We start from the raw sequence: 13057 nt of genomic DNA on the forward strand, positions 1-13057 counted from the left end.
CTTCTTGTATGTTCATGGGCATCTCTTTCTTTAGGTTTGGGAAGTTTTCTTCTATAATTTTGTTGAAGATATTTGCCGGTCCTTTGAGTTGAAAATCTTCATTCTCATCTCCTCCTATTATCTGTAGGTTTGGTCTTTTCATTGTGTCCTGGATTTCCTGGATGTTTTGAGTTAGGATCTTTTTGGATTTTGTATTTTCTTTGATTGTTGTTCCGATGTTCTCTATGGAGTCTTCTGCACCTGAGATTCTCTCTTCCATCTCTTGTATTCTGTTTCTGATGCTCGCATCTATGGTTCCAGGTTTCTTTTCTAGGGTTTCTATCTCCAGCGTTGCCTCAATTTGGGTTTTCTTTATTGTGTCTACTTCCCTTTTTAGGTCTTGGATGGTTTTATTCAATTCCATCACCTGTTTGGTCTGGTTTTCCTGCAGTTCTTTAAGGGATTTTTTTGCTTCCTCTTTAATGTCTTCTACCTGTTTAGCAGTGTTCTACTGCAATTCTTTAAGGGATTTTTGTGTTTCCTCTTTAATGTCTTCTACCTCTTTAGCAGTGTTCTCCTGTATTTCTTTAAGTGTGTTATTAAAGCCCTTCTTGATGTCCTCTACCATCATCATGAGATATGCTTTTAGATTCGGGTCTAGCTTTTCCGGTGTTTTGGGGTGCCCTGGACTGGGCGAAGTTGGAGTGCTGGGTTCTGATGATGGTGAGTGGTCTTGGTTTCTGTTAGTAAGATTATTACGTTTACCTTTCGCCATCTGGTAATCTCTGGAGTTAGTTGTTATAGTTGTCTCTGTTTAGAGATTTTTCTTCTGGTGATTCTGTTAGCCTCTATCAGCCGACCTGGGAGACAGGCTCTCTCCTTTGAGTTTCAGTTGTCGGTGCACTCTCTGCAGGCAAGCTCTCCTCTCACAGGGAAGGTGCACAGATATCTGGTGTTTGCACCTCCTCCTCGCCAAAGATGAAGGCCCAAAACAGGACCTTTCCCAGAAGCTGTGTTGCTTTGGCGGGTCACAGAAGCTGTCAGCTTGTGTGGTGCACACTCTCACCTGTGCAGACTATGTTCAGTGGAGTCCCGGAACCAAGATGGCTACCACCAATCTAGAGGCAAAAGCCCTCCCAGGCCGGGTGGACACCTGTCCTCTGGCCAGGAAGTAAGCCGGATGTCTGGGGCCTGAAAACGGTGCTGCCTTAGTAGCTCTGTGGCTCCTGCCTGTCCCAGAAGCTGTCAGCTTGTGTGGTGCCCACTCTCACCTGTGTAGACTAAGTTCAGAGGAGTCCCGGAACCAAGATGGCTTCCGCCAATCCTGAGGCAAATGGCTCCAGGGCAGGGTAGACACCTGTTCTCTGGCCTGGAGGGTGACCGGATGTCTAGGGCCTGAAAAGGGTGCTGCCTCAAAGGCTCTGTGGCTCCTGCCTGTCCCACAAGCTGTCAGGTTCTGTGGTGCATACTCTCACCTGTGCAGACTAAGTTCCTAAGTTTGGAGGAGTCCCGGATCCAAGATGGCTCCCTCAGATCCTGAGGCAAAGGGCTTCCGGGCTGGGCGGACACCTGTCCTCTGGCCTGGAGGGTGGCTGAATGTCTGGGGCCCAAAAAGGGTGCTGCCTCAGAGGCTCTGTGGCTCCCGCCTGTCCCAGAAGCTGTCAGCTTCTGTGGTGCACACTCTCACCTGTGCAGACTAAGTTCCTAAGTTTGGCGGAGTCCCAGAACCAAGATGGCTCCCTCAGATCCTGAGGCCAAGGGCTCCCGGGCCAGGCGGAGACCTGTCCTTTGGCCGGGAGGGTGGCCGGATGTCTTGAGCCCAAAAAGGGTGCTGCCTCAGAGGGTCTGTGACTCCCGCCTGTCCCAGAAGCTGTCAGCTTCTGTGGTGCACACTCTCACCTTTGCAGACTAAGTTCAGTGGAGTCCCGGAACCAAGATAGCTCCCCCTGATCCTGAGGCAAAAGGCTCCCGGGCCGGGCGGAGACCTGTCCTCTGGCCGGGAGGGTGGCCAGATCACCTGAAGTCTTAAGATCCCGTGGCTGGTGTTGTGAGTAGCTGGCGGGTATCAGCCAACTCTGCGCCCTAGCTACCCAGGTGCTGGTCGGACCGGAAGGGGCTTGTGCCCCTACTCAGGCCGCGTTTTCTGTTTCCCTAACTAATGCAGTCTCAGACCCGCGCGATTAGATTGGAGCAGATGCTGTGTTCCACTCACCAGAAGTCTTAAGATCCTGTGGCGGGTGTTGTGGGTAGCTGGCGGGTGTCAGCTGACTCTGCGCCCTAACTACCTCGGTGCTGGTCGGACCTGAAGGGGCTGTCTTGTCTTTTGAATCATTAAAACAAACAGTTGAAGATGATGATGTTTGGTCCAAAACCAGAGACTCCATATACATAAATTGTCTTTGGTGAATGCTTTAAGAAGCAAGCTTAGAAATGGTACCTCTGGAACATGAGTACTGCAGGCAGTCTCCTTATTGACTTATAGCCAAGACTGCAACCTGAGCTGTCTCATTCGAAGAGCTCTTTTCACTTTGATACTCTGGAGGAGATACTCATATAGTCCCTGAGTAAGATTTTAGCTAGAAAAATCTTGATGGGATCCAATATCCCCAGGATATTACTAGAATTCTTCTAGTAATGCCGAGGACGGAATTTAGGACTCTGTGGATGCTAAACTATGCTCTTTTACTGAACTATATTCTCACCATTATATGCACAGTATTGAACTTCGTGGGGGTACATGTATTGTCAGTCATGACATCTAGGACAACCATATCTGACTGGATTGTCTAAGTGTTGGCTTGTTAGTGGCCAATATTAGTTTGCTTCTCTGTTCCTTTAATCAAACAGTGGTCAAACGCAACTTGGGGAAGAAAAGATTTATTTTTCTTTACATTTCCATGTTACAGCCCATCACTGAAGGAAGCTCAAGGCAGGAACTCAAAAGAAGGAACGGAAGCAGGGACCGTGGAAGAAGGCTGATTACTGGCTTTCTCCCTATGGCTTGCTCAGCCTACTCAGAGGTGGCACAGCTCACAGTGTGCTGGGTCCTCCCACATCAATCATTAATCAACAGTGCACTATGGACGTGCTTGCAGGTCTATCTCATAGACACACTTCCTCAATTGAGGTTCCCTCTTCTCACGTCACTCTAGTTTGTGTCAAGTTGACATTTAACCAGCAAAAGGCTTCAAGTTAAACAACAAATATCGATTGAACACCTCAGACCCCCTCTTATCAGGGCATATAGATTCTTTTTGAGTGTTTCCTTATTTGTAAAATAAAATCTATAGTCACCTTTGACCTCATGTCGTAAGAGCCAAAGGACACGAGGTATCTCAAAAAATTGTGTATAAATAATGTCAGTATATTGGTTGGCTTGTTGCAGCAACCTATCAGGTAGCTCAGATTCTGACTAAATGCCAAGTGGATGACTTATAGAAAAAAAAAAGAGGCATCGTTTGACAAAGGCTTCTCTAAATCTGTAAGCAGAACACTGATTATCATTCCTCCAGATAGTCTTGGAAGTCAACTGTATCGGGGGACCAAAGGCAGCCTAGCTTGTAGGCCAAGAGAATGATGTCAGGATAGTTTATCACATGGAATTGGCTGGAGCAAAGCCTTTCATTTCCCTCTTGCTTGTTTGGCAATCTATCTTAGGTAGGGTTTTAAGGTTTATTATTACTGTTCTTTCTGGAATTAATGCTGATATAAAGAATAATTCTTCATGACAAGAAGATGACCTCTCCATGTTTTCTGTTAATTACCCATTATCTTCTGTTCCTTATTCTTAAGTATTGTTCACCTCCAAAAAAGTAAACTGACCCAGCTAATACTTTCAAAAATATTTTATCCTTAATTAGGGTTGTAAGTACAGTAGTGTTAAATATATTCATATTGTTGTGTAGCAGACCTTTGCAAATCTTCCTTTTTTCTTTTTTGTTGTTGTTTGTTTTCATGAGAGAGGGTTTCTCTGTATATTTCTGGCTGGCCTGCAGCTCAGAGATCTGTCTGTCTCTGCCTGCTGAGTGCTGGGATTAAAGGTGTGTGCCACCACCACCTGGCATCTACGAGTTTTTCATCATACAAAAGTGAAATTCTGCCTAGGTCTGTAATAAACACTAATGCTGCTTCCCCACGGCCATAGGCAGTACCTTTCTGCTTTCTGTTTGACTATAGATACTGTAGTGTTTCACATGAGTAGAAGCACAGCACTTTTTTAGATTGGCGTGTTTCACTTAACATAATGTTCTCAAAGCACAGTTATGGTATAGCTTGTAATAGAGGCCAGGGTACTTTTAAAATTGTGGTCTTGGATTGGCATTGGTGAGGGAGAGCTACAGAAACCTCTTTTTTTTTTTTACAGTGGAGAGATGGCTTTATTTTGCAGTATTTAAATATATTTACATCATTTTCACCTTCCCTCTTCTCTTCCCACTTGCAGCCATGTTCCTTTTTTATGCTCCCTCTCAAATTCATAGCCTATTCTTCTTTTACAGAAGCCTCTTATACCTCACATTTTGTTGCATGTGTGGAGGAAGCACATCTGGATCTTTATTCTCTGTGTGGCAGCTATCTGTCCTGAGTCTACCTTGATCAGTTTCTGACTATACTTAGATCAGAGTTCATGTCATTTACCAGATAACCCCAAAGACTCTCCTGAAATCCATTTTACTGGGCAGATTTAAATACACTTCCTCTGCTAATTGTGGCTAATCAGAAATTCTCAAACTCTATATCAGATCATGTGAACCCATTAAAAGCCATCAGCCCTATTTTGATTTAACTTTGTGAACCTTTATTATCGAGTTTACATATATAATCACATCTTATATACATGTAATTAAATAAACATGTAGAAACTAATTTGCTTTCTTCTATCTTTCAGTGAAACCTGATCCTCCACATATTAAACATCTTCTCCTCAAAAATGGTGCCTTATTAGTGCAGTGGAAGAATCCACAGAATTTTAGAAGCAGATGCTTAACTTATGAAGTGGAAGTCAGTAATACTCAAACTGACCGACATACTATTTTAGAGGTAGGTTTTGTTAGATCATAGTTTTTCTTGGAGTATTTTCTTTCACTTGAACCTCTTACATTAAAATAATAATGAGGAGTAGCTCTTAACATTTGTGAGAGACAATGATGATGATTTTAAAAAAAAAATAAGGCATGTTGCAAGTTTTGATGGTTTATAGTAGTATTGGCTGCAGGGTTTATGTTGCTTAAAACATTGCTATTGTCTGCCATGTCGTAGACACTTTCACTCACTACAGCTATTAGACAGTGACAGCTGACAAACATGTTTCTTTCTTTTTTTCTTCACAAAGATTGCCAATTAGAAAACAGGTAAGTGTAAACTGATTTCTCACTGTGTGTATTATGACAAAAATCAAATGGGCTGGTAAGTAGAATGACTAGAAGAAGGGCATGAGGAAATATGAGGGAGGGAAGTCACAGGAGATAATGACATTTGAGATAAGAACAGGCTGCTGAGCAGGAGCTTGCTACCTATCTGGGGAACTGGGGTCAGAAGGGACAGCAGCTTAAAACAACAAAACAAAACACAGAGTTAAGAATGAGCTTGAAATGTGCAAGGTGAAGACAGAGTGGGCAGGTATGGCCAAAATATGGTAGGAAATATTGGCAGAGATAAAACCATATAGGCATGTAGAGGCCTAGGAAAGACCAGTTGGTTTTTGTGGAGTTTGTGGCAAGAAATGCAGTCAAATTGGAATAGTCAGAGTTTGTTGGATCACACATATGTCTGCTGTCCAAAAACCAATGCAAAACAGGCAAGTTCGAAGTCTCTGTGGGACCTTCACCAGAATATGGTGTAACCTTAGGGCATCAGTCCCATTTTTCATTTTTTAAGCCTCATTGATTCTTGTGAGATTTTGTTTCTTTGCTTACTACATTTGAATTGGGAGAAGTGGTGTCAGCTGGTGTGATAGCTCAGTGGATAAAGAGGTTTGCAGCCAACCAAGTCTGATGACCAGAGATCAGTCTCTGGGACCTACATGGGTAGGAGAAAACTGCAAGTTTTCCTCTACAAATGTGCCATAGAAGTCATGCACCTAAATGCACATGAGCACACATGTATACACACACACACACACACACACATACACACAAAATGCAATAGCTAAAATCTGTTCCAGGTGCAAATTTGAAATCAGACCATTCTAACTGTATATTTCCATAAGGTGGCGCCTTGAGACCACAGGGAAAGTACCACTCACTTTTATTTGCTACCTGCCTGGTTTCTTTATTCCATATTAAAGCACCTTACATTGGAGTTTAAAGGAACCCAATATCTTGCACATGGATAAAATTTCTGGGTCTAGTTGTTTTATCTCATCATGGAATACTTAAAATGCTTAGTAAAATAAGTTAGTTGTTGACATTCTTGAACTCCACAGGGAGTGCCCTGCTCAAGCAGTAGAACAGAACCCTTCAGGGTGTTTGCAAAAGAAACTATGTAGTATATACAGCCATTGTTTAGTGTTAGAAAGCATGGTGTTCCCATGCAAAGTGAAGTGATGCCTGTGTGGGGAAGGGGGATGTTTAGATCGACAACGAAATGAGTATTTTGATCACTCCAGCCTGTTCTCTTCCCTGGTGCTTCTGTGTGAACTGCAGACAAATGTACTGCTTCTCTTGACTCATTTAGCCCCTCAGTTATGCTGCCATTTCAAACTTGATCACACTTATGCCTTTTCTCTCCACTGAAAGTACACAGCAGGCCTTGGTTAGTGTCAACTTTGTTCTGTCCTTGGTACTAGCAACAACTTATATGTTCACAATGGTGACTCTTTAGTAGGTATATTAGTAAGCACTTGCTCTCAATTCTCTCATTTAGAAATCACTAATCTCTCAATTAGAAACCCAAACCCAGGGAGCTATTTATGTCATGGTATTTGATCCCTGTAATTGTAGTTACCCCTAAGGCCATATTTCTGGTAAAAGATAGAATTGGGATTTAAGCAAAAGGGACTGGAGAAATGGCTTAGTGGTTAAGAGCACTGGATGGTTTTTCTGGAAGGTTTCTGATTCTCAGAACCTACATGGCTATATGCCTAGTTCCAGTGATTCTATGCCATCTTCTGGCCTTTGCAGGCACCATATAGCATACATACAGGCAAAATGCTCATGCATAAAATAAAAACTAAAAAAAGATTTAAGCAAAAGTCTCTTTGTTTTTTTTTGTTTGTTTGTTTTTGTTTTTTTTGTCTGTGTAGCCCTGGCTGTCCTGGAACTCACTCTGTAGATCAGACTAGCCTTGTACTCAGGGATCTGCCTGCCTTTGCCTCTGCCTCATAAGTGCTGGAATTAAAGGTGTGTACAACCACCACACAGATTAAGCAATTTACTTATTTTTATTTTACATTTTATTTTTATTTTATTTTGCCTGAAGGTATGTCTGTGTGATGGTTTCAGAGCCCTTGCAACTGGAGTTACAGATGGTTGTGAGCTGCCCTGTGGTTGCTGGGAATTGAACGCGGCTCTTTAGGAAGAGCAATCAGTGCACTTAATGGCTGAGCCACCTCTTCAGACCCTGCCAAAGGAACTTTTAAATATAGATCAAAGACTACAACATACCACTACTTATTTTAGAACTCAGTACCCTTCACTAAATGTTCCATACCGGCATTTTTGAAGAGCTAAAAGACCAACAGGATGAGGAAAGACTATTGTTTCAATAGTTTGTTCATACAGAGGCAGAGAAAAGGCCTTGCAGGTGGCGTCAGTGTCCTATTTCTGGAACCACTGGCCTGCTGAGAAATCACAAGTGTCAAGTGCCTCTTGAAAGATCAAGCTGCAGGCTGATGTCACTTCTTTCCTGGACCATATCCCAAACATACAAATGCCATAGTCAGCAAATCATTGTGATTTGGTCTCGTTCCACTGTATGTATTAGCAGCCACTTATCCTCATGTATGGATCATCATACAGTTGAGAGGAGGAAAACAAGGACACAGGGCACCAAGTAGACAGATTTCAGGGAAGGGGTGGGGTATAAGAAAACAATTCCTATCTTATTCCCAATACTGTTCTAAGCTCCTTCTGGGTATACCCCAGTGTGATAGTACAAGTTCATGATCCAGTTTACCCATCACCCACACTGCAGTTCCAACAAACAACTCCTCAAGAAGTCTTTCAGAAAGAAAAAGAAGGGTCTAAGCAGCAAAGCTCAGAATTAGCACACAAAGAGCTGGTGACATTTAGGGAGGAAACAGCTGGTGAACATCTGCTTAAAGAAAGAATTAAACTCAAACACATGAACAGAGTAATTCCAAGTAGACTGTAGTCCAATTTATGTGTATAACATCCATGGTGTATGTGTTTTCTTTAGTTCAGAAGTTTTATATGTGTGTGTATACATATATATGTAAATATTATAGAATAAATCTTATACATTATTATATATGTATAATATGATATAATGTTATCTCTATAATATACAATACATATATAATACAATATTTGTATAACATAATAATATTGTTATATACTGCATATTTTATTGTATATTATTGTATATGATAATATATAGTATATAAAATATGTATGTTGTGTGTGTGGCACTTATATACCTTAATTCAACAAGACTTTAGTGGTTTTTTTTTTAACTACTAGGGATTGAACCTAAGACTGCAAGCATACAAAGTGTTCTATTGCTGAGCTCTAGACCTAGCTCTTATTTAATGATGATTTATATAAGTAATCTTAGTCCAAGTTGAAGATACAGAGACCGACCTTTGAGGTCACACTGATTTACAAGCTGTGTGAGTTACTTAATATTTCTTTGGCCTTAGTTTCTCAAAATCTGGGTTCCAATAATACTAATCTCATGGGTTATTATTATGAGCTACCACATCAGAAGCCCTTAGAGAAATATCTTTGTAGCACATTCTTAACAGTTGAAAAATGGTCATTACTACTATTAAGAGGAATACTAGACTTAAGGGCTGGAGAGCTAGTTCAGTGGTTAAGAGCACTGGCTGCTTTTCCAAAACATGATTCCAAAGATTCAGCTCCCAGCATTACGGCTCACAACTCTCGATGACTCCAGTTGCAATGGGTTACAGCATCCTCACACAGACAACACATGCGGGCAAAACACCAGCACACACAAACTAAAACTAAAACATTAAACATTTTTTTAAAAAAAATATTTATTTGACAGAAGTTGGACTATTAAGACTAGGCAACATTTTTGCTTGATTAAATTTTTGCTATTTTTGAAAAAACTCAAATATACATCTTATTTCCTGGAACTGGAGTTATGGGTGGTTATGACTGACCTGACATGGGTGCTTGGGATCAAACTCAGGTCCTCTGGAAAAGCAGCCCATGCTCTTAGCTGCTGAGACATCTCTTTAGTCCACATGGTCTTTTAATAGGATGCAAGAAAAGCTTCTTAGAAATGGTTAAAGACATAAACTTTTTTTTTTTAAATTTGGAACTTTTTTTTTTTCAAGGTTGAAGAGGACAAATGCCAGAATTCTGAATCTGATAGAAACATGGAGGTCAGTCAATTCAGCTTTGGCTGTTTGGGCTTGAACATCAAGCAACTGGGGGTGGGACAGGTCAGGCACAGTGTAAATTTGAAATGCTTGGTGTGGTGAAAAGAAAACTATTTTGTTCTGGAGGCTATCACCAGTGCTTTTTGGAAGTCAAAGTCAGATAATTGGAATTGTAATCTAAATCTTAATCCCACACAGAATTTGGCCAATAATTATGTTATAACTCAACAGCAGAGCTAAAGGGAATAAACTGGTAATGGCTTTTTGTGCATTTTATATCTAAGGGTATAAGTTGTTTCCAACTCCCTGGTGTTCTTGCTGACGCTGTCTACACAGTCAGAGTAAGAGTCAAAACAAACAAGTTATGCTTTGATGACAACAAACTGTGGAGTGATTGGAGTGAAGCACAGAGTATAGGTAAGAGAGTACAATATCATTACGGTGTAAACCACTGATGGTGGAAAACTAAGTTGAAACTTAAAATAGATTGGGAAAGGGACTGCCATTCTTTTTTGATGCCAGAGAGTATTTAAAATAAGCATTTCGCTGGGCGGTGGTGGCACACACCTTCAATCCCAGTACTTGGGAGGCAGAGGCAGGTGGATTTCTGAGTTCAAGGCCAGCCTGGTCTACAAAGTGAGTTCCAGGACAGCCAGGGATATACAGAGAAACCCTGTCTCAAAACAAAAAAACAAACAAAAACAAAAATAAAATAAGCATTTCTTCTCCGTTCAATTGCTGTCACATCAGCGAGGATTAAAAGACAACATACAGTTCCACAGGGTGTTATCCTCACCTCTGCTCCATCCCCATCTTTATCAGCAAGGCAAACAAAAACACAGAAAGCAGGCATCATCCAATTTTCAAGTTGACTCATGCCAAAGGACTGTCCTGTATGCTGGTTAATGGACTCAGGAGAGTAGCAGTGAGCTTGGTGGTATTTAATAGAGATAAGCCTGAATGTAGGTTTGAAATGAAGGTAGTGGCTATACTGAGCAAGCCATACTCAAAGGATGGGAGCTACCTGTTTGAGTTGTGGAGTGGGGTGCCAGGGAAAATGCATGTGCAATATTGGATAGTGGTGCTGGTGCAGCTCACAGGTTAAGGGTGGGGTAAAAAATTAAAAAAGCTGGGTGATGATGGTACACACCTTTAATCCCAGCACTTGGGAGGCAGAGGCAGGCAGATTTATGAGTTTGGGGCACTTACACATGTAAACACACAAACACACAAAGTATGTGGCAGCTCCTTCCTCAGACTTTGTGTGGAGCATCACATTGTAGGAGACATATGGTTGACTGGAATCTGTGTTGAAAGGTGAAAAGCTAATGACTCAAAATTGATAAGAAATGGTACATAAAGTTACCTTGAGAAGGCTTAGCTGTTGAGTTCTTATATTTAAAAGCATTGCTGGGTAGAAGAGGAAATTTGCATTTATGGCCACTAGGGGCAATATAGAATCAACATAAGCCTTTGAACAGCTGTTAAACACAGTCAGAAATGAGTTTCTGAGTAATGTTATTCCATATTCATCAAGAGACTGAATAAGCTCTTTATCAGGCATAGTTGCATTATTTATCTGTTGTTCCATAACAAAGCACACCAACACATTATCTAGGAATGGTGGCTAATACCTGTAATTCCAATACTCAAGAGATTGAGCCAAGAAAATTGGCATACGTTTTGAGGCCAGGCATGGCTGCATGGTGGATCAGCCTGGAGTCTTGTGTGAGACTCTGTCTCAAGAAAAAAAAATACAGAAAACAAACAAGTGAACCAAAGTTTAACAGCTTACAATAGCAGACACTTGTCATCTCCTGGTTTCTCCATGTAAAGAGAATGGCATGGTTTAGGTAGCCACCTCCCAAAGTTGCATCAGGGGTGTGAGTGGTACTGTAATCTCATCTAAGCCAAAGGCTTGACCAAGGCTAGAGAGTCCATTTCTAGGTATACCAAAGGGGAAAAGAAGAAGAAAAGATTACATAGAGGGGGAAGGTCAGATGAAGATACTGGAGTAAGGCAGTCACAACTAAGAAATCCCAAAGATGGTAGGAGCCACCAGAAGCTGGAAAAAGGTGGGAGATTATTTTCTAGAGCCTTCAGAGGGAACATGGCCTTCCTTGCCAGTATCTTGATTTTGAACTTCTTTCCTCCAGGACTGTGAAAGAAAACATTTCTTCAAGTATCTATAATCTGCTGTAGTAGGAAACTACTACAAATATCTTTTTTAGTTCCTTGTCCCCTTAGGCCACTCTACAGGGCTCCTTTCTGACATAGAAATCTGCTTCCTCAATTGAACAATCCTAGCAAGAAAGGGTATGTAAGAGAATAGCCTTACAAAATCTATAGTTCATCATCACTTATCTTGGGAATAATCGACCATCACTGGTACTATTTCTGTTATTTAGAAGGGAGTCAATTAGTGTAGTGCATGTCAAGAAGAGGAATTATATAAGAGTATGATCATTAGAAGGCAGGAATCATTTGGAGTCATTTTAGAAGCTCCCTAAAACAAGGATATTAGGCCCTGATGATGCTTTCGAGATACTCATGCTCTTGTGGGAAATACGAATGTCGAAATGGATAAATAGCCTTCCATGTGTTGGCTGTAGAAAGCTGAAATTTGTAATTAGATGGATCTATATTTTAAGCCTGCCAGAGCCTTATCTCCTGAATAGAGATGAGATAATATTGACAGAATAGCTCAGAGATAAGCATGTCAGTACCTGAATGGTACCAGATTCATAGGGGAGGCACTCTTTAGGAATCATAAAGATGGTACTTGTTAAGATTTAGTTAAGTAAGCAATAGTGGACAGTAAGAGAATACAATAATGCATCTTTAGGTAAAGAGTAAGAAAGAACAGCCACCGTGAATAGATATAAAATCTTATATTTAATACAGTCTAAAACAAATTAAGAGGTCCTGGTTGCAGACAATCCTTAAGGTGTTCACTCATCTAGACAGCTCGGGCGCCAGAGCAGGAGACTTTTTCAAACTATTATAGGATATATGAAGAGTTTGAGGAAGAATGGTTTGAGGCATAGGAACGAAATATCTGTGATCTCACTAGTAAGTAGAACTGTTACCTGATTTATCACACACACACAAAAAAAAACGTGTTTTTAGTTCTCACGTCTCCATGCTTGCTTCCTATTCTGTAGGTAAGGAGCAAAACTCCACCTTCTACACCACCATGTTACTCACCATTCCAGTCTTTGTCGCAGTGGTAGTCATAATCCTCCTTTTTTACCTGAAAAGGTAAGCCACCCGCTAAGGTAGACTTCACAGTTCCTGCTAGCTTTGGTGTTGTGCCTGTTATTCTTCATGCCTGTTACTCTTCATATTGTGTTTGCCTCAATTTTTTTTGAAATTATCACCATATGTGACTTTTGCTGAAATTGACAGACAAAGCATTGCTGTGTTCCTTTTGCAGTAAAGGAAGCATCAAATGAGTTTCCTACAGCACTGCATAGGCATGGCTCCCTGATTAACATTGCTAAAAATAGACCTCGTGTTTTGTTCATTATCTCTTATCAGTCCCTCGAT

At 41.1% G+C, this 13057-nt stretch overlaps 1 protein-coding gene across 1 annotated transcript in view; it reads left to right on the forward strand.

Annotated features, from left to right (window-relative positions):
• Il13ra1 (interleukin 13 receptor subunit alpha 1) overlaps positions 1-13057 on the forward strand; it is a 68416-nt gene that overhangs the window by 37223 nt on the left and 18136 nt on the right. The window contains exons 6-9 of the mRNA XM_021153297.3: positions 4865-5016; positions 9464-9511; positions 9793-9925; positions 12673-12769. Coding sequence (XP_021008956.1) covers positions 4865-5016; positions 9464-9511; positions 9793-9925; positions 12673-12769 — 430 coding nt within the window. The remainder of the gene's footprint in view (positions 1-4864; positions 5017-9463; positions 9512-9792; positions 9926-12672; positions 12770-13057) is intronic.

The sequence above is a fragment of the Mus caroli genome, unplaced genomic scaffold, assembly GCF_978045245.1.
Source record: "Mus caroli unplaced genomic scaffold, Mus_caroli_1 scaffold_5, whole genome shotgun sequence".
Lineage (NCBI taxonomy): Eukaryota > Metazoa > Chordata > Mammalia > Rodentia > Muridae > Mus > Mus caroli.